General features: G+C 42.6%; 1 protein-coding gene and 1 long non-coding RNA gene across 13 annotated transcripts in view; one reads left to right on the top strand and one right to left on the bottom strand.

Moving 5' to 3' along the window:
• The window catches only part of CELF2 (CUGBP Elav-like family member 2), a 506203-nt gene that overhangs the window by 306382 nt on the left and 174881 nt on the right, over positions 1 to 24940 (bottom strand). For 3 of the 9 annotated variants that reach the window (XM_077169444.1, XM_077169446.1, XM_077169445.1), the window contains exon 1: positions 13086 to 13217. The exons of 1 other annotated variant lie outside the window; for it this stretch is intronic. In XM_077169444.1, coding sequence (XP_077025559.1) covers positions 13086 to 13192 — 107 coding nt within the window. In that variant the 5' untranslated portion in view covers positions 13193 to 13217. Of the gene's footprint in view, positions 1 to 632; positions 754 to 12830; positions 12851 to 13085; positions 13218 to 24940 lie in introns of those variants that run through there. 5 more of the 9 variants (XM_077169450.1, XM_077169451.1, XM_077169452.1 and 2 more) reach the window with 3 other exon arrangements.
• On the top strand, positions 940 to 24595 carry LOC143691237 (uncharacterized). 4 transcript variants are annotated; one of them, XR_013179411.1, is made up of 7 exons: positions 940 to 1193; positions 5081 to 5209; positions 5367 to 5424; positions 6843 to 6933; positions 8338 to 8411; positions 12447 to 12564; positions 24353 to 24595. It is a non-coding gene; the product is annotated as an uncharacterized LOC143691237 (long non-coding RNA). The 4 variants fall into 4 exon arrangements; XR_013179409.1 differs by lacking the exon at positions 5081 to 5209; XR_013179410.1 differs by lacking the exons at positions 5081 to 5209; positions 24353 to 24595 and adding an exon at positions 23736 to 24328.

A 24940-nucleotide genomic window follows, 5' to 3' on the forward strand; every position in this document is an offset into this window, starting at 1 on the left:
TCGTGATTACGTAAAAAAAAAAATTACCTCTAATTTCTGCAGGCAGCTACACCTGGCTATTGTAATACTTTATAATTATCCTTTTCCCCCCTTCTCTCTCCTCTCCTCCCCCTCCCCAGAGGAGAGGAATCTTTGCAAACTGAAAGTCAGATTAGCGGGTGATTTGGCAAGAAGGCATCTGTAACTCGGCCACCACAGCTCCATCAGCCTCGCAGTTAAAATGACACCAGTGTGCACACTCGCACACTCGCACGCGCGCACGCCCTCCCGCACACGCGGGCCCGGGACAGCCGGACCCCGGAACTCCCGGGCCCTAGCAGGACCCCGCGACGGCCGGGTCCCGGTACACTGGACCCCTAGGAGGACCGGCCCCCATCCGGACCCCGCTAGATCCCGCGCCCGCCGGACCCCACCCAGACCCCGCGCTCTCCGCGCCGCGCCGCCGCCGGCCGTCGAGACGCGGGCGGGTAGCCGGTTGTCGAGCCCCGAAGTCGCGCTCGCGGTGAGTGTGTCCTCTCGCCCTCCCCGGGGACTCCCGGCACCGCGGGCGGGCAGCGGCCCCTGCGGTGGGCGCGGAGGGCGAGGGCCGGCACGCCCAGGGGACCCCCGCGCACGCCCGAAGCGCCACTCACATCCTGTCGGGGGCGAGCAGGCGGCTCTCGACCATCATGTCCGGGAGGAAATCCAGCTTGAAGGCAGAAGTCATGTCTGGGCGCGCGGCTGCGCTCGGCGGCGGGGCGGGCTGTGCGCGCGTCCGGGCGCCGCGGCGGGGAGACGGGCAGGGCCAGGTGCGCGCCGCCTCGGCTCGCGGCCGCCCCGCCGCGCCGGTCACATTCTCGCCGCGCCCGCCAATCCCCGCGGCTCGGAGCGCGCGGTGCGGGCGCCAGGTGCGGCGGGCGGGGCGGGGCCGGCGGCGGCGGCGGCGGCGCTTAACCCCTGCGGGTGCGGCCCGCCGCGCTGCTCTCGGGGCTCGCCCGCGCCGCCCGGCTGGGGGTTCCTGGTGCCGCCGGAGGTGAGCGCCTCTCTGTCGCCAAAACCTGATTCGCTCCCGGATTAAAAAGCCAAACTCCCAAACCGAAGCCTCGAGAGACGGAACAGTCACGACTGTTTGTTTAACTGTTTCCCGGTGTGAGACGCTCGCCAGTGTAGGAACTAACAACGATAACGGGAATAGCATTCGTTATTCAGCCAGGGTAAATATCAGATAAAGGGCCCAAGTAACATTTAGGGATTTAGCTCAGTGCTTTATGGAAAAACATGAATCAGTTTCTGCACGGTTATAGCGCCTTTTGTATCATCTTGAAAATAGAAGTCCAATAAGGGACTGAAAATAAGAAATACGATAATAAATCATGTTTTCTTTTAAAATGATTAATCGCGAATATGCCATTTCCTAGTATGTAATATGCTAAAAACCAACAAGCGTGACTTCGTGGAATAGTGTTAGATCTACACAGTAATGGCCAGGAAGCTTAAATACTCATTTAAATTTTATGGTATTTACTAATAGGAATTGAGAGAGAAATGACAAAACTCTTAGAAACAAGTATGAGCCGGTGACATGATTTTTTCCTTGTGACTTACAAACGTTCTTGAAAAATAGGTAGCTTATACTGGTGACATTGTAATTTAGCCTCTTCATTGTTGTCCTGGTTTTTGATTATTTGGGTTAAACCGATCTTTTCAAAAAGTCGTCAAAACCATGTAAAACTCCATCATGGAGTAGTTCACATTTTAACTCAACATCATCAATTGTATACCAGAAGTTTAGGGATGTCTCTTAGAGTAATCATCACTTTTTATTTTACTTTGTCATGACATCTTAAACTTTGAGCATAATGTATATTGTATACATTTGAGTGTAAAAGTACACATGCACACACATATGTTATGGCTTTGCTTGAAAAATATCATTTTTCACTTTGTTGTTATTAAATATTCTAAAGAAAATCAGAACTTTGTGCTAGGGAGCTGAGCTTTCATGTTATAATCAAGGATTATAATGAAGATAAAATTATGGTATCTAGAGGGTTAATAAGTCACATGCAGTTAAATGTATCACACATCACAAAAGATCATTTTTATTTTGTTCTCATGGATTTCTTGTGTGATGAGAATTGATCTTTAGAGGCTATGAAGGGAAATAGATACTTGCATATCAATTTTAAATCCAGCTTTGATGCATTGAGTAATATGGAGTAACAAGTCTAGAATATTCCAATTAAGTTATACATACTTAATTGGCTTAGTTTCCTTCTTTGGACGAATAATACATCTGGCTTTTCACCTTCTAATTCCTACATAGTTACAAGTAACATTAAATGAACCTTCATTTTTAATTGCCTTTCCATGTTCATAAGAAACTGAGAAACAGATGTAATAAAATGAATTCTTATATCCACGATGCCCAAACTTTTCCTAATACTAAGCTACATTTACTCCCCACTGAAGCTACTTCTGGCTGCCTTTGAAATTATGAGATTTTTAGTTGGTCTTTCAATAATCTTAATAAACTAATTGGCCAGATAAATGAAGACAATCTTTGACAGTCCTTGGTTTTCCATATATTATTTATATAAATCCCTAATGTATATAATGAAATGACTGCATAACAAGTTTATTTTTTAAATGAATGAACAAAACTGGTCTCCAAAACAGAAGCAAAATACAACTGCATTAATCAAAAAGAAAAATATATTCAAATCAGTTATGAATAAAGCTCCATATATATCTGTATTATATAAGGTAGAAGATGCTTCATGAACATGTACACTGTTGAAATATTTATTTTCTCGTTAATTGCATGTGAATTAGTTGGAAGAAGCTGTAGGGAAGCCCTCTAACTGACTTAAGCCTTCTCAGCAGTTTGTTAAATTCTAGCTCCAAATCCCTTGAGGCAATAGTGGATTCAAAGCAGCTTTTAATCATACTATAAGGAGGGTGAAGTAGTATGTAAGTAGGTCATAGAGAAAGAATTACAAGTGCATAGGTTATTGCCTTATTTAACAACTACAGTGTAACATAGTTTTCAAAGCACATTTGCTTTTGCCATTTAAAGTTAGAAACAAAATCAGGGTCAAATAGAAAAGGATACAATAATACGAACCAAGGGACAGTCATGAGTGTAGCTGAGTTTAAATGGCTTGGATGCTAAGTACATAAATAATGTATTGGTTGCATAGGAACTTGATGTAGGTGTCAGAAGGAAACAAATACATACACACACACACAAACACACATCATAGGGGTTTCACAACAGTCTTCCAACTGTAGTTTTCATTTCTAATATCTCTTCTGTTCCCATGATCACTCAATACACAAGAGCCATTTTTAAAGATACAAATTTCAAAAGCCCTTGTGTTTAAAAACAAAAAACAAAAACACCCAATCAAGTACTGCCTGATGAAAAAGCTTAAATTTCTCATTTTACTGTTTTGGCAGAAGAAAAAAAATTTTTTTTGCAAGAGCTCAACGGGGTCCCTTTTAAAATTTTCCTGCAGCAAGGAGCCATCAGGTATCATGTTTTGGCAGTTGCAGTTATTTGACAGACATCTCCACTGGACTGCTGTTGAGCACTCGGGTTCAATGAAGCTATTTTATAGTCTGGGATCTTATCTACAGCAGGGCTAGGGATAATAGGGAGGCCATACAGGAGCCTCCTATAGATGTGACCTGGCTGGTGACACCCCCTCATGTGCTGACATCACTGAGGATGGGACTCGCAATAGTTTTAGTTGCATTGTAGAAAAACCTTAAGCTCTTCCCTCGCCCCATCCCCCTACCTTCCTTAATTGTTTCTCTTCTTTTTTAATCAACTTGCTATTCACTTCCCAAACAAAAGGCAATTCAAGAATTGGAAGCAGTTCAAGGGAAAGTTTCTGAATGACCTCATTTTATGAGGCCTTCCTAGACAAGCCAGAGCACTGTGCTGTTTCAGCTACTCGCTTTCCTCCCCATCCCTCATCTCAGATTGAATCTTGGGCGGTGAATTATCACTAGCATTTAAAAAAAAAAAACTCTCAATGGAAATAGGGTGCTAATCAATGTCCATAAGGTACACACTACTTAAATTGAAAGAATCCTTTTCCTGTCACCCCACTCAATGAATGAACCAGAATATCTATAATCTGCTGACTATAGCTCTTTCAACATTTTTGCACAAAGTTTATACTATAATTTCGAGACTGGTGCCTGATATATAGTGATTAAGGTTTATAACCAGTTAATTTTCTTCTCTTGCAGGCAGTTCTGTATATTTTGACAAAGTTCCATTTTTATTATCCCAACTTACTATTACTGCATTTATTATCATTATTATACGTAACATCACACATAGAAATCTCTTTAAAAGCATTCAACTGGCAGCAATTCAACAACAGAGCAAAGATGGACTAGTCCTGTTCAGTCCATTCAAAACAGCCACCTTCATTGAAGGCATTTTTTTCCCTTCACTTCTGGCTCATTGCTACAAACAAGAATCCAAAACATCTTTCCCCTATCACATTTGCAAATTCAAATTTTATTAACATAGCTGTTTTGTTTATTTTTTTAAAAAGCCCAATGTGCTCAGAGGCATTTGGAGCAAGAAATATAGGCTCTATAAGGGGATTTCCCATCATTTCCAGCCAATAAATTTGAAATCCACATGAATTTTAAGTACCTGAGAGACTATCTGACTTTGTGGCCATGTGTTTGTTCTGGGCTTGTTACAGTTTCATTAGCAAATTGCAAAAATAAACAATGATGCTTTTTTATGTGCTTAAAAACAGCCAAACAGATCCTTGAGTGATACGTGACAAATGTACCATCTCTTAGTTCCATAAAGGTATCACTTAAAAGTATTTAGATCACCCCTCTAAGTTTTAAATGACACCTAATTTGGTCTCCATTTTTAAAACTTATGGAATGGTGACTTTATCATAGTCCTCAAACGTTTAGGTAAAATTACATGTCAAAACAGATGAAAGTAAATTTTTATGTAACATTTTAAAGGGAATTTAAATAGGTACTTTCCCTTGAGAACAGTTTCTGCTGCCTTTTTGCAATCTTGTATTTTTTTCTGAATCTGTTTTTAATACAGCAAAAATAGATCATTGTGAATGTATCTTCTGAAGAGGACTCCCAACTGAAGATGGCTCTTTGTGTACTTACCTTAGCACACTGAAATGGGATGGACCACTAGAGCTTCCAGAAACTTCTGTTCCAAGTGGTTGGCATCTTAATACTGCAGGCTTCTCATAACCAGAGCCCCAACGTCTCGTCCCTTCCCCCTCCAACTTGCCCTTTCCCTTCTTTCCTTTCTCCATCACACCGCTGCCACCTTCTCTTTTTACCCTCAGCTTTTTCTATCTCCTTTTCCCTCTCAGCTGGGAGAGCCAGACCAATTCAGAAGCTTCCTCTACAGTTGTGTGTCTGACAAGGAAGGTAAGTGCAAAGCAAAGAGATAGTCACTGGTTTCGAGAGAAATCAAGTTCCACTTGCCTTGACCAAGGCCGACTTTGGAAGGAGGAACAGCTGTCCCTGCAGTGGGCGGCAGGAGTCCTTTCCAGACATTACCGGGGGAGGGGGTGGCGCGGGGGAGGGTGTGAGACCGTGTGGCATAAGTGAGCAAATAGGATGTGAAAATTGGGACGGAGAATGGGGAAGGGAGGGGAAAAGAAAAAGACTCATGGTCTAGCATGGCGATTTGCACATCAAAGACGTTCAGAAAGAAATCCTTGAAGGAATGTTCCAGAACGCTCAAAGATGCTGCGATTTGTCAAACTACACCAGCTACCTTTATCTGGTGCCAGTCTGGCGGCAAGGAAGAACGTCTATATATATCAGAATGAGGTTTTCGGTTCCCTCCTACAGTCTGCCCTTCAACACGCCCACAGAGTGTTTTTCCCAATGGGCCAAAAGTTCTTATCTTACTATCACGTGTTGTTAAAAAAAAAAAAAGTAGAAATTATTGCTTGACAAAATACAACAGCTGAGCAGCAACAGCTGGAAGGATACAGAAGTAGGCATAGCATCCGGTCCCAGGGAGAGCGGCGACAGGTGGGGTAAGAGAAAAAGAAATGGGAATTTTAAGCCTAGGAGTAGGGTTGCCTGAGACTGAGATTTTGGCAAGAAGCAAAATCTCGACTTAAGAGGGACTCTCTGGAGGCATTACAGCCCCATATGCCTAAATGTGTCTCTTTTTCTGAGCAAATACATCTTGAAGAAGAGTGAGGATTAGGAGAGCAGAAGCTCAGGTTTTTATAAAATAAAGCACATGAATCTACTTAACTCACAGTGATACTGATCCCCACAAAACCGCTTTTGGAGACAACTGGGGTCGGGGGGTAGGGGGAGGGCGGGAGGGCGGCGCTGGATCATGCACCTCAGGCTCCAAGGCACATGCCACTGCCAAACAGAGTAAAAGCAGGTAAGACGTAGGAACCAAACCTGTTGACTTCTGCTTGGCAACCTGTTCAAGCGTACATGGTGACACTGGGAGCAGGCCATTGGCATTTCCGATTGATCAGCTACCCTGTCAAATTACTTACTACTAGGGATGAATGGCTAGAAAATCAAAGCTTGCCCTGATCCTCAGATAAGAAGTGCAATGTGTTAACCTAATTATTACTACAGCCATTATATAACTGAGCTATTAAAACGACATGTAGGTTGAAGATACATTAAGGTTTTGAGCACAGGAAATTTATTTTTTCCCTAGAATGTGGTTCAAATCTCTAGCCATTTTTAGCTTATGAGAGAGGTGTTGAAAATCCCAAATGACTTTTAATATTTAAATTTGCTTTTGATGCGAATTCCCATGGAATCCATTAGGGAAAATAAATTGTTCTTTCTCTTAAAAGAACAACCCAAGATCTTCATGGGAAATTGGTGTAGCTATCTACCCAAGCAAAATGGAAGATTTTATATCTTGTCTCATCTCCACTGCTCAAGGTAAGGCTTTAGGTGACCTTATCACTTACTGACTCAATCCTCTATTCAATGCAAATAGTTGCATTTGCCCTAGTTTATAGGAATATGGCAAGATTGGAGAGGGGGAGAGATCAGAATGACTTTGGGGTCTTGAGTGGAAAGGTGATGAAACTTAAGATTTTGTTTTGTTCTCAAAGCAAAGACAAATATGGAATGTTGTACTGTCTCCTTTCCTCCCCCTCCTCACTCATCTCCAGCCAGCCCATATTCAGGGTCCAGTTGAAGTCCCCTTTCTCTGCACCACACCACTGGCCACCACTCATCCAGTGTCTTCGTTTCATGAGCATTGGGAGCTTCTTGAGGATGAGTCAATGCCTTCTACTAGCGCAGGAATACATTTGATGCTTGATTGGCTATGGGAGTGTGGCATATTTTCTCACCTTATACCCATAACAAGGCATTTTAATTTCAGAATGCTTTCAGGCTCTCTATTATACCCTCCAACATCTCTTCCTAAGAAAAGTAAAGCATAGGATGCTTTAGTTCAACAACTTCATGGACTATAAGTTGAACAAGTGAGGATAAAGAGGACAGTTGTTAGGACTTAGAAGCAAAAGTTGCTGTAGCTTTTTGCTGTCTCATTTCCTCGATGCTTTCTCCTTGAGCACTGTTCTTCCCAAAACTGGCACTGGGAGTTGGGGCTGTTTGAGAGACCTGTCACTGAGGAAGTTCTGAGTGGTTGAAATCATAAACGATGATGAGTGACCTGACCTCCTTCCCCAGGTGATGGTTCCTTGCTGAACGGTGCAGCTTCCTCAGTGGTCAAACTTAGGAGGCCCATACAAATCCATCTGCAGTGGGAATGTAGCAAGGGAGGAAGACATGGCTTTAAAATGTCAAATATTAAGTAGTTATACTTTCGAGTTAACCAGAGAAGAGTTTGCCTGTGGAGCGATTTGATCCTGAGCTAGATCCCCATGTTTAAGCTGTGCTTTGGATGCTATTCCTTTACCTCTCTTGGTCTCAGTGCTTGCATCTTTAAAATGGGAATAATAACTACCATTAACTCTTGGATATTTGTGAGGAATGAATTATATAAGATAAAAGAAACTACCTAGTACAGCACCGGACATAGAATGCTAATAAATAAACGATAGTTTTAGTCCTTACTTGTAATTCTAACAACTCCTTCTCCCCGCTTTGTTTAAACCTGGCACTGTCCAGAGGAAAGGACAGGAGAAAGCCAGTCCCAACCTGTTGTTCTTGTAGCATTAAGATTTTCACTGATCCTTCATGCCTAAGGCCAGCAGCCTAAGCCAGAGAAAGAGGGAAAGTATGGGTTATGGGGGACCATCACTGCTGTCCTTGGGACTTGGATGGAGGCCTCCTTCATTTTCAAGTCAGTTTTCAATGAATCCTAACCAGGAACTGATGCCAGCAGCCAGCTCAGTGAGCTCCCATTTCCAGACAGGATCCCAGGAGCACCTCCAAATGAGCAGGTAAGCCATGTCCCAGAACCCAAAGCAGAGCTGAGGTCCCAGACCCAGATATGCAAAAAACCTAATATAACATTTTAGAGCCTTGTAGCTCTGTTTCACCAGGACAGACAGTATTGCAGGAGAGGTGAGATCAATTTCTGATCAATGTCTGCGCAAAGACACAAGTGCACCCATCCTCATCAGTTCACAACCAGCTAGACATCAATAAGTTTATCACAGAGTTTTGGCTGATGATGGTTGCAGCCTTTCTCAGGGAGGGGATAAAAGGAGCCACGGATACAGTGGGTGCATCAGCATTCTAATTTCAAACCTCAAGCTCTTCTTACCATGACAACAAAGTTTGTTGAATTGCACAGTTTTATAGGGAAATTCTAGTTTTTATTTTTCCTTACTGTTAAGTCCTGCTTCATAATCTCCGGGGATTTGTGACCCTCTTAAGTAGCCCATCAAGGACAGGGCAAATTGGAGTGGACGGAGGGCGCAGAAGATCCTACTGCCCTGCTAAGGCCTGTCATTCTGGGCAGGTGTCCCCCTCTCACTACAGAGGACATTTCCCGTTAACTCTGATGGCCTTGATGTACAAGAGAATATGCTGGAACCACTCACACAGCCAGAAACAAGCTATGGCGAGGATACACATCCCTGACAACACTGCACGAAACAGAAGGGTGTATGTGGGAACAAAGTTTACCTCCTCCCAAATCAGTGTTAACCAGCAGCATTTCTGAGTTGGCCAGGAGTATGGAGTTCAGAGCACACTTACACACACACACACACACACACACACACATACTGACATTTTATGTCTCTTTTCCATCTTGGTCAGCTCTCAGTAGATGAGTGCCCTGCTCTAGGACACTTCATTTCGATTCTTAATGGGCTACAGCATCCAAACGTCACACACTTTTCTTCCCCAGATACCCTCTTTCCAAACGCTGCAAAGTAAAATCCCACGAATTTTAATCCTCTCCAAACCACTGCCTAGTCTTTCTTACAGAGAAAAAAAAGTCACTTAGCTCAGGAAAAAAACTCCCAAATGCAACAACTAAAATTAGAGAAGCAATTGGTAATCTTAACGAAAGGGGGAAACCTACCCTCCCCCCCAAAATCTCCCAGGAATTACCAAAATGTAGAAAGAAATTCAGTGGAGGCTAATAAAAAGGATCTAATGAATTACTGCAACTGAATGGGCTTGTATCAATTCCTGTTTCAGGAGGCACAGGTAAGTGCTATGGTGAGTAGAAGATAGTGCTGAACAGACTGCATTCTGTGAATGGCTTTTACAGAAATCTCCATACAGGAAACTAAGTTGGATGTTTGTAATGCCCTCGTTACCATAATCACAAAATCAGGGCATGTTTTTCATCTGCAAAATCTGGCACCTTAAAATCTGAAGGGAACGGTCCCATAGAGCATCCTTCCTTTTGCACTTTACCTTTCTTTTCTCATCAGCATAGGTGTTTCCAGGGCTATGAGCAATGAACTTTCCATCAACCACATTTTCACCTAATTAACCCCTCTGATTACAATAATTAGTATTGATTCCCTCTTTGAATGACTTCCTAGGCTAGCAAGGGCAATCTGCACTTGCTATAAAGTTCTAGATATGGACAGCAATCAAATGCCTGCCCTCCTTTGGTTTTTCAACCCCAAAGTGATACTGATACTGCAACTCTAAAAGCGACCGAAGCAAACTGCATTCTAAAAAAGGAAAACCGCCTCATTTTGTTTTAATTTAACAAGTGAAGGAATATTCATACATTCAGGTCAGGGCTCTCGGTCTGTGATGAACTGAACACATCTTTGAGAACATCCCCCAGTCTCTTGCAGAAAGAGGCTCAGGGTGCAATCAGTACTCCCTATTGAAAGAAGCCATTTTCCCAGTTTGAATCTCTGACTATTCCTTTCCTGCAGGTTCGGGCTTAGAATTAAAATTTTGTTTTGACATTGCTTTCGGTCACTATCAAGGAGAATCCTCACACATGGAGGTTTAGGGCAGGCTAAGGAGTATGTATCTTATTACTTTGGTGGAAATAATGTAGACAAGTTTGCCAACTTCTGGTAATCTGTGTGGGGAACACTGGAATGGGGAATAGGGGGAGCCTTCAAATTCTGGAAGCTGGTAATGGATCGAATGACGGGAGAAGCAAACAGGGTGAGAAAAGATCTTCCTTGTTCCTGGACCCAGGGACTAAAAGTAAACAGAGCACAGGTGAATTTAGCCAAAAATTCATCATGGAGGTTTCAAAGTTCTTTCTTTCTTTCTCTTTTTTTTTTTTAAGCATGCTGCTGACAAGCAGCTAGGAAGCACAGAAGACTACTTATAAATAATAATGACTATCTTCCTCTCTTCTCCCAACGCATGACAAAATTGATTCCCCAACTTTGTTTTCGAGTAAAAATTTCCCATGAAAGCAGAACCTGGGTGTGCTGGTAACGGTGGGGCAGCTTCAGATATAAAGCTTCACCAATTACTTTTTAAAAGCTCATCCTAAAAGCAATTATTGGCATACCCGGTGGAGTGAGCAGTTCAGATCCCACTGGAAGTAAGAGAACAGAACAGCTATGCATTTAAAATCCACTCTATTCACAGTGGATAACTTTTAAAATATTATTCTACTGCAGATATGTTTGAGGACCACCTATGGTTCTGAAAATACTGTCAATAGAAAATCTATACTTGAGAAGGCAATTCTATTTCGCTTTGAGCCTGCTCTATTTATCTTAATTTTGACTAGCTCAAAGCATTTCAACTTAAATTGAAAAAAATGAAATTATGTTTAAAGTAGAAAAAATAGTCAATGTTTCATAACTCCATCATTGTTTACCAGGAATATCACTAATTCAAACCAAAATATAATCCAGGAGGAAATATTTATAGCAAACTCTTTTCTTCATATTTGCCCTTTAAAATGACATTCCTTCTATTTTTAAAAATTAGGTCCTAAAAACTGTTTCTATAAATTTACTAATATTTCAGAATATTGCTCTGGCACAAACAGCCAATTAAGCAGAACACCAAAATGCTTGTTAAGAAATATTCTTCATGAAAAACGAACCTTAGTAATTAAATCAATTATTTAATATTGTAGAACCAGTTCTATATTTCATGAAGGCATAAAAATGGTTTCAATATTTGAGAAGTTTGAAACAGATTTTTACATTTTTGCTCTCTGGGATCTCAGTGTTCCCATCTTAGAAACCAGTGCTCACCTTATAAAATAAAGGTTTTTGAAAATGGGAGAAATATGTTTTCCCTGCATAGAAATGCATCTTATAAGGACGTAAGCATAAATAAAATATCAATATATTCCACAGAGACCTTCAACTTAACAACTGTCATAACATCGGCTATGTAATAACTGTTTGTGACCAAAATTTTAAGGGCAGGAGTTCTGTCACTTGTCCTTGAATTTATGAACAGTTTTTCTACAGGGGTTGCCAAAAAGGGAGGTAGAGACTAAAAATTACACTTCCCTTAAACATTAAAAATATAACTCAACTTCTCTTTCACGCTAAATTCCGTCAGTCCACCAGATAGACAAATTTAAAATCCCCAAACATTAAATACCATAGAGGCATGTCTGATAACAAGGTATTTGCCAGAACGATCATGGAATTACAAGCATTCTCAATCAATAAGTTTTCTTTCTGTAGTTAACAGAGAGGTAAGCAATAAATCTCCAACTTAATCCAACCAGCATAGCTGCAAAATGCAAAAAGCTCTATGAATGGTGAGATATTAAAATTTTTTTAAGCATCAAACCACAAACAAGCAGTTCTAAAAGCTCTTCATTCTGTGTAGTCAATACAAACAAGATTATAGGAGATAAAAAGGGTGTTGAGAAAGAGAAGGGGGGGGGGGAGCTCCAGACATGCATTAAGCTAGTTTGACAGCTCCATTGTTCACCGGACCCATTGTCAGCCCCAAAGATGTATTCAGTGCTACAATGTCTCCTAGCAAATAAACAAAAGACTACATTTTTCAAAGCAGGATGCCAATTCTATCATAATTCTTTCTCATCTTCCCAAAAGGTCAGTGATGGCTCATTCTTGGTGTGTGATAAGAGCCCAACACAGATGCGGGAAACAAATATTTGCTTTCAATGCACAAGGACCCGGGATGCCATGCATGATAGAGGTCTCCAAACAGGTACACATTTTGGCAAACAGGATAAAGTGATCCAAACCTGGTAACACAGAAGGACTATTTAGGTAGCTTAAATCCAGATTAGAGCGATATCTGGAACACAAGCCTAATATGGAGTCTCCTTAGCTCCCTTTTCGGTGATTATTCCTTGCAGAGTGCATAATAATGAAAGAGGCTGAGACATCGCAAAGGAAAAGACAAACCAAGAGCCAGATTCGGAGCCTTTAAAATTATCCACTGGCCACTCACGAATAGCAGCGAGCAAATACCTGATACGCTTTCCAGAGGCAACTAGTACGGCTATCACTTGCAGCCAGCAGTCCCTTTCCTTTCTCTCGCTTGCTCTCTCTTTCTCCCCATCTCGTGGTCTCGATTTTCTTTCCCTCTCTCTGTCTAGATTCTTGTTTGTTTGTTTGTCTCCTTCTCTGATAAGGAAGCTACATGATTCAGAGCACGATCATTGTCTAAGCCAGCTCTAGAAACTAGAAAAGCAGATATTAAAAACAAAGGACACAACAACATACCTCAAAAGCAGCTCCTCATTTCTCATAGTAACAGCGGATTTGGGACAGCGCATGCTTTCTACACTGATACTCTCAACAAAAGCCAGTTCAGAAGTGCGCTCAAACATCAATGCCACAGTAGCTATTGACTAATGTGCTCTCCCTCTCTCTCTCTCTCTCTCCCTCTCTCTCTCTCTCTCTCTCTCTCTCTCTCTCTCTCCCTCTCTGTCTTTCCCCCCCACTCACTTCTCTAGTCAAATGCTGCATGGTAGAGCAAAAGGGCTCCTGCAGATTCACTAAGTAGAAATAATCCCCTCTGACAAGTTATGTTGTCTGGGCATATTTTTACATTAATACACTGTGCTACCTATAGGGGACTTGTTCGCATTCACCCAAGCCCGGCTGGTGTTGGTTCTGTTAATTACCACCTTAAAAAACAAAAAACAACAACAAAAAAAATAAGTAACTCATCTACCTTTTTCTGATACATGTAATAGCAAAAACGATTTCACATTTCCTTTTTGCTCTCGACTATCGGCAAGCAACACAGATGATTAACGAAAGGCTTGGCCAGGTCAGTGTGCTAAAAGGATTTTTGCCTCTCTTTTCTGGGACACTGAATTCACAGTTGGATTCATCTGCTCCTCTCCTCTTGTCCTCGGAAAGAGTGACAAGGTCAAGACCCGTCACCCCACCCTGGGTCATGGATGCAGAGGACAGAGGTTGGGGGACTTGAAAATATTTTAACTCTGTGCACACCAGCATTCCTGGAAACAAGAGCATAATTCACATGAAGCAGGACACGTAAAGGAGGCCGGCAGCGCCAGGATGCTTTGGTCACATTCAAGTCCTAATCAAGCACACAGCAGCAGCCTCAAAAGACCAATTAGTTGCTCTTTCCCAAAATAAGAAAAATCTCATTTTCCCCTACTGCATTATTCTCCCTGGTTCTAGTGTATACAGTTAACTAGGGAGATATACTCTGTATTTCTGTTTATTGGAGTTAGAAGAATTCCATGCAGATCAGCCAAATAAAATAGCAAGTTCAACACACACACAAAAGATGAGACGCTGTGGCCTCAACTATTGGCCACTGAAAACTGCAAACTCAGCCACCCTTCCGGGAGGTGTGTGCTGGCAGGAAGCCAAGGGTGCGCTCAGCTTCCATGGAACAGCCCAGAACACCGCCGAGTCAGGTCCAGGTCACTGGAAACTGGTCTCCTCACCCCCATTCACTCAGAGTACCTCACCTATCCTCAAGCACAATCCCACTTCCTGGGAGGAAACTGGAATGGCAGCATTTGTGGAAATGATCATGCAGTGGGTGGAATAACGGTGTACTCTGTTGGCCACCTGTCTTGAAGAGCCGGAATATACCCTGCCATCTTGCTAAACTTATGAACTTGGTTTTGGCCCACTCCTAGGGAAACAGAAATATTCTTGGGAGTGGAGGAGGGCAGTGAAGTTTCTCTAATCTCTACTGGACATGATCTTGCTTTGTTCATCAATTGGGCTGAGCAAAATAAGCAAAGGAGAGCAGTTCTAGACGGCAGTAATTTGACAAAAGTCAAAGAATGAAACTAGAGCCTTGTCACTAAAACCACTTTATTTTCACATCTCCTTCCTTCATTGGGACACTTACAAATTATTGAGTGAATATATAAAAATGAATTTCTTGGTAAGGGAGAGATATTTTATAAAATCTAAGATGGTCTTTGGAAGCAAGAAAAACATCATGTAAATGAACTTGGGACCTGATAGAACTCAGGGAAAGGAGGTGCTTGAAGCCCATTCCCCAAGTGATGTGGGACAAGCACGGAGAAGGAGGTGGAGGTCACTTCACTTCTCTGTGGTTCTCTCTGCCCTCACAGTAAATGGGGGCAGCAGACGCTAATTGGTTTTCACAGCACCTGAAGAACTTGTGATGAAACTGGGTGTGTACTGTTGGGGCAAATATTAATAAAAGGCAGAATGAGGGGATTGACTTGGTCATGGCATTTGTCTGGTTGAGAAATCCCTTCCTTTAATATTCCCATGCAATCTTTAATGGGGGCTCAGCGCCCAGGCAAGTACTAATTATGACAGCAATGCTTCTGCTGACATATAAAGTGATTCTCGGCATTCAAAGCCAATGTGGAGGACGTGGGGCTATGCCTCTATTGCAATGGATGATGGATCCGTGGCGGTCATGATCAGAATTAAGCCAAATCATTAAACAGTTCATATTCTCTCCTCTTTGTTTTTAGTCCCGACATCTAAATAACGAGAAAGCTTTTGAGGGCAGTGTAGAGTCATTGTTCAAACTCCTCATTCAAGCCTTACACCCACCAGGTGTGTGCAGTGCACTTGGGGTTATCAAGATGAGCATCAAAAGAAGGCATGTTCTCTATAACATTTACATGTTGCATGGTATGTCTTTGATGCCAAATCCACTTTGGATGAATCTTTGTACTTCTTAATGCAGCCAATAGAATAATTTTGCCTTAGTTGGTACTTAATAAATGTTTGTAAAATATAGGAATGATCTTATTTTTAACTATTGAAACTTTGGGAGGGCAGGGAGAACCATCCGATTTTCAAAATCTCTTTATGTAGTTTCCTTGGCAAAGATGTGTGGGGAGGGAATTTTCTCTTCTAATTTAGGCATTCAGTTGACACAGTTGGCAGCAGAGAGAAATCCCTTACATGCAACCATGCTAAAATTTCAAGACCTTCTCATACACAGCATCTCAAGTCATCCTCATAACAAACTGTGGGATAGGCAGAACTGGTATTGTTACCCCCTCAGCTGAAAAAATTCAAATACAGAAAGACAAAGTGACTTGTCCACGCAAGATTCAGTAATGATGGAGGTTGGCAACTCAATCCACAGCCCCCAGGCCCGAATTCTTTCTCCTGCACCCCAGAAAAATGCAGGGTTCCCACCTTGCTCAGAGGATCCCAGCCATTCCCTGGGCAAGGCATGGTTTCTAAGGAGTGTTTGGTATGATAAACCTTACGCCTTTCTAATGTGGCTGCAATAATCTTAGAGGATGGATAGTAAGTTCATGAAAAATTGATTAAAAGGTTGGGTTTTGGATATGATATCATATCAATTCCTTTCAAAACTTTATTTCAAATGAAGTTGAGTGGAGAGCAGAGAACCTAAGTACTTTGGGAGGGGGTGAATTTTTTATTATTTTGAGATCTTCTACGGTAGCAGTTCATTTTTAACAATCCTGATTATTTCCAAATTTGGCTTGTAAGGAAAATTTTTTTAAAGGATTATACTGGTAATTATCAACAGCAACAACAACAAATTAGCCCATCTCAATGCCGTCTATATACAAGATGTTTTTAGCTATACAAATTAAATTTTTATCTAATAATCCAAATTTGGTGAGGGGAAAATTAGAAAAAGGGCTGCAGTGTAGAAAGATGGTGGTAAGTGAGAATTATTAGTTTTCTTGATCTTCTAGAATGGAGCTTCCTAAACATTTTTGAAAAGGCTAATTATATGTGTATTTATTGATTAATAGGTAATTTCCAGAATAAAGAGCTAAATTTCCAGATGTAACATTAAATACTCCAACTTTTTCCTGCCATCCATGTCTTCAATCTTTGCCTTTTGAATGCACATCGCAAAAGTCATAGAAAGTAACATTTCTATGGCAGATTATAAGGTGGTTTGTACTTGGGACTTAGGGCCCAGCAGTACAGATTCCTTCTTTGATAAAGAACAGGACACTGTTGAAACCTCACCTGCCCCTCAGATACCCCTCCCAAAAGAACAATCTCGGAATGTGGAGGCGCCAAGGACATTGTATCTACTTAGGTGGGCATCTTGAATTAAGAACCATCCCGTGTACTTATGAAAAATGGGACGAATGTACAGAGAGTTGGTGAGATAAATGGAAAGTAATGGCCAAGACTAAAAAGACATGGGTTTCCAGAATACCTGGGGCATGACACGCGAAGTTAAGTGTATTGGGAGATGAATTTCCATGCAGAGCTGATGTGGAGCAAAGACACGACATTCTCATGGCCTCAGGGGAAGCATCTCTATGGGTTTGAAGGAGGCAGGGACTTCTACACAGTGGGTGGGTCCGAAGCAGCCTGCTGGTCAGCATTCAGAACTAATGGGGTTCAGGCAATCCTGTTCCTCCAGCTTCAGTGCCCCCTCCTGTTTGGAGGGAGGTGGGGGATCTTCATAGCCAGGACATAGGTAGCACAAATCACTACCCGAAAACTGATCATTGGTTTAAAGTAAAACCTCAGCAGCAATTAGTGGAGAAGAGATCAGATGGAACTCTGAAGAACCCAAGTCCCCTTTGGCTTGACGACTCAAAAGTTACCTCCAAGTTACACTTTGGAAGCAGAAGGCAGCTATCCTAGTAGTAAACCCAAAACCCTACATTCCAAAGGGACATTCCTTTTGCAAGCTTGAGGCTGTTTATTCGCCCACAAAATGGAGATCTTCATGAAGGGTGAGCGGGCTGTGGGGAAGAGTGATTTGCAAGAACGATTGCAAAGCCCCTTAAAATGATGAAGTGCCATATTTATCAATAAGGAGATGCAAATAATAAGCCATGAAGTACTTAGGACCCCAAGAAGCCACTTGAATAGAGGCAACAGATAAACGTAAGGATATTATTATAGAGCAATACTCATTGCTGGCTATAAATGAAAGCGGCTATGAAACCAGACACCAAGACCTGACTATAGAGAGCTATTTCTGTAAAGGAATGTCAATTGAAGACAAATACAGAGAAAAAAGTAAACCATTTCCAATTAAAAGAGACTACCATAAATAGCCTAGTTGATCAGATCATTGGATTTGTTTTGCCAAACCTTAGGGTTTTTAGTGAGCGATGCACTGACACCTGAGCAGCCATTTATGGTCTTCTGCCTTGCCAGGGCGCAGATGGGAAATCTCAGGAAGGGCACAGGTGAATATATATAAGTTGGGCATTAGCATTTGCATGCAAAATGGACCAAACTGATTATTGCTGTTTTCAAAGAGACATGGACACAAGCAGCCACCCCCATCTGCCATGGGGGATGGACTGTGCATCTGACCATTGCCCCTGGCATCCTGCTGGGAAAGCAGAGTCTGGAGCACCTCATGATCCCTCTTGCTTGACAGTTTCAGGTCTCCAGGAATCCTAGGAAGCAAACATCCAAACTTTAAGGCCATAAGATAGGACACACCAGCCTTCCTGACATGAAGGTGAGACCAAACAGGGGAATCCATGTGATCCAAAGACAGCAATGAAAGAGAAACCCAGGTGGTCTAGAAAAGTCAGGTTAAAACTTTCATAGCCAATTTACAGCTCCTCAAGGGTACTCAGAAGCTTTAGATGCTGCAATTCTTAATAGAGTATTCTCACAAATTAAATTATTTTCTTATTTACTTGTTTATTGTCTGTTTCCTCCATCTGAACCAAGTTACATGAAAGCAAGCACTTATTCCATTTCATCACCACTTTAGAACATGTGGCATATGGTAGATACCTAATCAACATTTGTTGAATGGCTAGAATTCTTCATGGAGCACTCTTCTTGTTACCTTATCTAGTCTCAGTTTCTTAACAGCTGTAGAATAAATGCCATTTGGGAAATGCTGACCAGGTTTATTATGAGCAAGCCATTAGGCTAGAACCTGGGAGGGACAGAAAGATTTGCAAGATCCTGTTCCTGACATTCATTCAGATGGAATGCTAAGCCTGCTGTTTCAATAATTTCTTTTTGAATTTTAAAGCACCATTTTTTGAGTGCATAGAAATTAAATATTCCCCTCTTTACTTCCTGTGAATGCTGAAATTTTGGAGTTGATAAATTCAGGGCAGGTAGGAATGGGCACTGCAGGCCTGATAATGGGAGACACAATTTTCAGAATTAGAGACAATGGAAGTGGGAAGGTCATGTCAGTGATGTCTTAGAAAAAGAAAATTTTGTTATGGACAGGATGAAGTATCAGAAATCAGTCTATTTCTTCCTTCCCTCATTTCTAGGAACAGATCTGCTTTGTGTATTTCAGTCGATGGTGCCACAGCCTGAGCACGGGAAGTCACTTCCATTCCCTGGCATCCCGCCTCCACCTCTCACTGACCTAGCTTCACCCTCAACCTGCCATCCAAAACAAAAAAACACCTGTGAAAGTTAGGAAATGCTACATACATTTCCTCCAATCCTCTCCCAAAGAGTTATAGTTTCTCTTTCTGAAGTACATTCGGTTTGGTTTGGTTTCCCACCGCAGGGACAGATGTTACATGTTACGTCGGCTTCGCTCTTCCCGCTGAACACACACGCTAGGTGTGTATGACAAATATTCTAAGGACATGACTAAGCCATGGTCTTCAAAGGAAATCCCCCAGCAGGTTCCTAGAGGCCAAAGGGGTCAAGGGAGTGAGGCTGAGATGGGCCTGGAATGGAGTGAGGGAGACCCTGGCCTCCCCTACCAATGCCGTGAGCAACAGAAAGCCAGGAAAGGAGTTAAAGCCCCTGTGGCTCTAGAGAGACCATTCTGGTTTCGGTCAGAAGCATGAACAGGGCCTGGAGAAGAACCTGGGGGCTGGGAGAGACGTGTGGAACCCAGGAATGGAAAGATGCCGTGGCTCTTCCATTCATGTGTGAGACACTCCATACAAGAAGTCAGATCTCTCAGTCATCAGCGCCATCCAGGAAGCTGACGTTATTGTCGCCATCATATAAATGAGGAGATTGAGGGCCTGGGAAATTAAGAAAAGCCCAGGCTGACGAACCCATGAAGTGGCAGAGCCAGGAGTCAAGACTAGATCTTTTCACCGTGCCACACCACTGGCTTCCTGGAGAAGGGAGAGGGGTCAAGATGCTTTAGTGGTGGAATCATTACATGGGAAACTGAATAGATGCATTCAATCGGGAATTGAATGGGCCAAAACACAGGAGTCTAAGGGAACACCCAAGTTTCTAACACAGACGATTAGGTAAATGATGATGCTACTGAGGTGGACACCAATAAAAGCAAAACAGGATATATGGGGAATTATTCCACTGGGACAAGCTGAGCTTGAGGTGCCTGCAGGCAGGTCTTCCAAGGAGAGGTGGCAGTTAGAGACACTGCCATGGATATCATCCAAGAAGAGTGTTTAGAGTAAAAAAAACAAGAAATGGGCCATGGCCAGAACTCAGGGAAAATCAACAACAGAGGAGGAGGCAGAGTGATCTGCTCCAGCAAAAGGGCCAAATGCATTACAAAAGAATTCAAACCTAGTTGGACAGATATGCGTAGAAAGTTAGTATCTTGTCTATGGGATGTAATGAATTATGTGTTTGCGTGATAAATGAAAAAGCAGGGCAGTATGAATAAGAGGCAGGGAGATACAGAAAGTTGTAGAAATCAGCCTGGAACTGCCGTAATAACCCTAGAAGATAGCCTAGATTTAAAAGGAAACCAGTGACTTCAGTCCCAGCAGAATCTCTAGAGGAGGGAGGGTAGAAGGAGGGGTGAGGTAAAATCTTTACTTAGTAAAGAGTGTTAGTCTGACTCTAGTCAAACATTCAGCAGCTTGCCCTGACTTCTGGAATAGATTTGGAAGGTCTTCCACTCTTTTTCACCATCTCCCTTAAGGCAGAACTAAGAAATTGGGGGATGGGAAGGCTGCACCACATTTCAGAACATAGGCAGAAAATCGGCTTCCCACAGGTTGTTGGGAGCCAATATTTTGAAAGAGCAGCTGCAAATAGAGTTTTTGAAGGTATCTCTGGGCCTTGCCAGAAAAGGATTCTAAAAAATATAAGGAATCATCAATTCTAGACTTGGATGAAATTTCCTGGGTCAATTGTTTTTCAACATCTTATTAACTATCGGGTAACTTGCAGAAAAGTGCACGTAAGCGTTCTGCTCACTGAGTGGTCACAGCTTGAACATACTCAGGCAATTAGCAGCCAGGTCAGAAAAAACATTGGGTCCATTTTTAATTCCATAATAAAAGCATAACTGGATGAATATAAGTACAGATGAACTAGAATGCTTGTGAATCAAATTTGCTGGGGAGAACACAAGTCAGTTGAATGACATTTTTTTCTAAAACCCACCTACTTCTCACCATGGGAGCTTTGTTAATTCAGTCTGTCGCAGCTCCCCAAGCGTCCGCTTATCTCTATCTTAGTCTTGCTGGCTCTGATTCACGGACATAGTTCAACCAGGGTTATTTCTCTAATATCTAAATATGGTCATAGTTGTCTCCTGCTAGAACCCATCAAAGTATTCCCTGGGCCCTTAGGATGGGGTCCAAGCAGCCGAACGTGACTCAAAGTCCTACTCACAGCTACAACCTCCTCTCTTCAGGTTTTCTTTCCCAGCACACTACACTGTCTGCACTATGAGCTTCTTCTAGTTCCTCAAATACTCAGTCGCTCTGGCCTCTGCACTTTTTGTTCACCCCGTCTCCTATGTGTGGGCGGCCCCCTGGGACCCCCACCCCCTGACCAGATTTATTTCTGGTTATCCTTCAGGACTTAAACGTCAATATGCTGCACACATAAAACAAGTGCTCAAAAATACTTGCTGACTGGTTGGCTAGGTGATGACACCAATAGGTAGAAGACATCATCTGAACAGCAAGGAAAAGCAAAAATGCCATAATATGGTCCCAGTTAAAAAATAAAAACAAAACAAAACCAAAAGTGATGAACCAAACCAGCCATATTCTTTTGAGGGATTACCAATGTTAGGTCTCTAAAGTTGATCGACACTTTCGGGGATTCAAAGGGTTCAAAGGATCTACACTTTAGGGGGTTCAAAAGAGGTCCCAGGCACGGCATGTGCCCTTATCATCAAGTTTGAAAGCTAGAACCTTGCATAAATGAGACAAAGGACAAGGTGGTTTCCACTGGTGTGGAATTTCAGGAGCTGTGGAGTGAGAAGGAAGGAGAGATGAGCAGAGAGGGTTGCAAGGACAGAGAGACCGGCCTCAAGGGCTCTGGGCAGGATGAGTGTGAGGACATCTGAAGCAGGGGCACCAGCCGGAGGGTGGCTCTGAAGGAGACAGCAAGGAGAAAGCCAGAATAGGAGAGTAGTGTGAGTATTGGCAAATGTGGGGAAATAAAAGGCACTGGGAAGAGAGGGGCTGTACTGTAAGCCTTGCAGACCAGGCAATAAATCTGGATTCAACATGGTAAGCAATGGAGAGTCACTGGGATTTCTGGATCAGTAAATGTTTGTGAATCCTCTCTACATGTGCTAGAGAGAAAGGGGAAAACAGCTCTGGCAGCTGGTAGCTGACAGGTAGACCATGATGTTCCCAACTAAACATAAACAACTCTCACAGAACAGAAAATGATCAGACTTTGAGAGTGTGGCAGAACAAGAGAAAGGCAGGGACGCTCTGCACCCACAGAAATAACTAAAGAAGTTCTTTCTTCCAACTGCTTCTTTACCAGCGACAACTCTAGCCCTGCTTTAATCTTCCTGTTCTTCTAGATAAAATCTACTGATACTTCCTGAAAACATCCAATCCAGAACTGGTCTCCACTTCCTTAGAATCTCCTTAGATCCATGAAGCCTAAGCCCTATTTCTGGAATAAGTCTTTTCCAAACTCCCTTTTCCAAAAAAGCCCCAATGGTGCCCTTGGTGTGTGTCCTCCCTTGTTGCAGCAAGACAAACAGCCCTAACTTAGTTTGTGGTCTGGGGCATTCCTGATGGCCTTTGGTTGTCAAGCAGATCATCTATATTCCAGAGCCTTTCCTCTCCCACGTGCCTGCCTAAATTGGTGCCTGCCTAAATTGCCATTTCCCCTTCCTGGTTATTCCTGATCATACTTAAAGAGTCAGTTCAAATATCACCTTCTCTGAAAGCATCTCATAATTTACTCTTCCCAGTGGTGGAATTAGATGCTCCTTTATACTGAATCAACTTGGCTAGGCTAAACCACATTTTTGTATGTTTATGGCTAGGTTGGGCCACAAGGAAATTTCTTGGGAGATCTGAATGGAGGAAGGGTAGCGACAGTCATTTGGGAGCTCACACGCACTGCTGTCAATCTGCTGACTCTCTCCGGGTTGGCATGAAGCAGCAGCTGATCCTGCGCCTACTCGACCTTCCCCTGGCTCCTCCCCCAGCTTCTCTCACCTCTGGGCCAGGTGGGCGCATTTAGCAACATCACTCAAATCAACAAGGAAAGAGCAACATCCTCATAGGGTTCCAGCTCATGACTATGGGTTCCAATCTATACTTGTTCTTCCCTACTTTACGTCCATATTCCCTTCCTGACTGTTTGGCCTATTGGTCTTCAAGCTCCAGCATCAGATACAGAGAAAACAACCTTACAGAAATTGCTTGACCCACTGCTACGACTGTGTAAGGTCAAATCCCTGCAGCAACTCTTTATCTCTACCATCTGTTGACCTATCCTACTGATTCTGCTCCTCTGGTTGGACCCTGACTGATAAACTCATTCTCTGAGATATTTCTCTGTACTTCCTCTAAACCTTGAATACACATCTCTTGCAGTATTTATCATAATTTATTGTTATCATTTGAGCAGTAGAATCGATTCTTCTTCATATCCTCTCTTTGTCATGTGACTTTTCAGAGCACTAGAGTGGGTGGAATATATTTCCCCACTCTGTGGATGCTGGGCTCAACATATAAAATGTTAGCAGACGTTATTTTAAATGTGCTTATGTGGTTTGGTTTGGCTTCTTAGGCTTCTGTGAACTGTTGGGAGAAAAGCATGACCCAGGAAACTGCTGCTCTTTCCACCTGGGCTCACAACAAATTCACCTGGAGCAGGTCGGAGCCCAATTCCTGGTCCGGAGCCAAGCCCAGCTGACCCACAGCCTGAACAAGAGCCACCCAGATAAACTTAACCCAGATCAGTCCAACTGTGGTCTCATGAGTGCAAGAATAAATGTTTATTGTTGCAAGCCACTATATTTTTTGATAATTTGTTTCAAAGCCCTTTGTAGCAATTGACCAGTAAAATTTGTTTTCTTCTCTGTGCCCACATTAGGCTGTTGGCTCCTTGACATCAGGGACCCCTAATGTTAGTTTCCATATCTCCAGTGCCTGGTGAGGTACCTGATACATAGTAGCTGTTCACCAAATGTCTGTTACATGATGGAATGAGTAAGTAAGTAAACAAATGACCAAATGATTGAAGAACCCTGATGGAGGGAGGCATCAAGTGGGGTTTGAGGAAGGAGAAACTAGTAGAGGTATACAGGATGGAAACGAGGGAAATGAATGTGGAAGCAAGTAGGAAGTACAATGTAGCCCCTCCACAGCTTTGGGATAAGAAATTACAGTCTTTTCTTTTTTCAGATGATCAAGGATTCAAGAAGCCACAGATGGACCTTGTGACTCCAGCAATCTGTGAACAGCATTTCTTCTACTCTTAACTCTTGTGGGATTTTGGGGTGAGCTGGCAACTAAAGCTCCAGGGCCTATCTGTAGCCATGTGTTATTTTGGGGAAATGGTAAAAATATGAAAAACCTTAACCTTCTCCAAAAGAAATCAAGAAAACAAAAGTTCCTTGGCAATAAAGCATTCCTATTCCTACTTGAGGTAACCTTGGCTCTGCATAATCATTTAATTCGATATGGGCAGTTGATGACCCACTGATGGTTTTGTTGTTATCGAAAGGCTGGATATGACACATGGATGCTCTCCCAGCTCTCATCCTGGTCCCTGCAGCCTGTTCTCCCCTGAAAGGATGCCTTCCCAGCAGCTGCCTCCCAACAGAGGCCGTTGTCACATTCCCTTAAAGCGTGCATCATGGACCTGTTATTAGAATTGGTCCATAGGAGTCACAGCTTGACGGATACTCAATTCATTAGCAATCACCAAGCTGAACATTTCAAATCTTTTTCTACATGGAACAAACAGCATACAGGTGTGCTTACATGCAC

The sequence above is a fragment of the Tamandua tetradactyla genome, chromosome 7 (assembly GCF_023851605.1).
Source record: "Tamandua tetradactyla isolate mTamTet1 chromosome 7, mTamTet1.pri, whole genome shotgun sequence".
NCBI classification, from domain to species: Eukaryota; Metazoa; Chordata; class Mammalia; order Pilosa; family Myrmecophagidae; genus Tamandua; species Tamandua tetradactyla.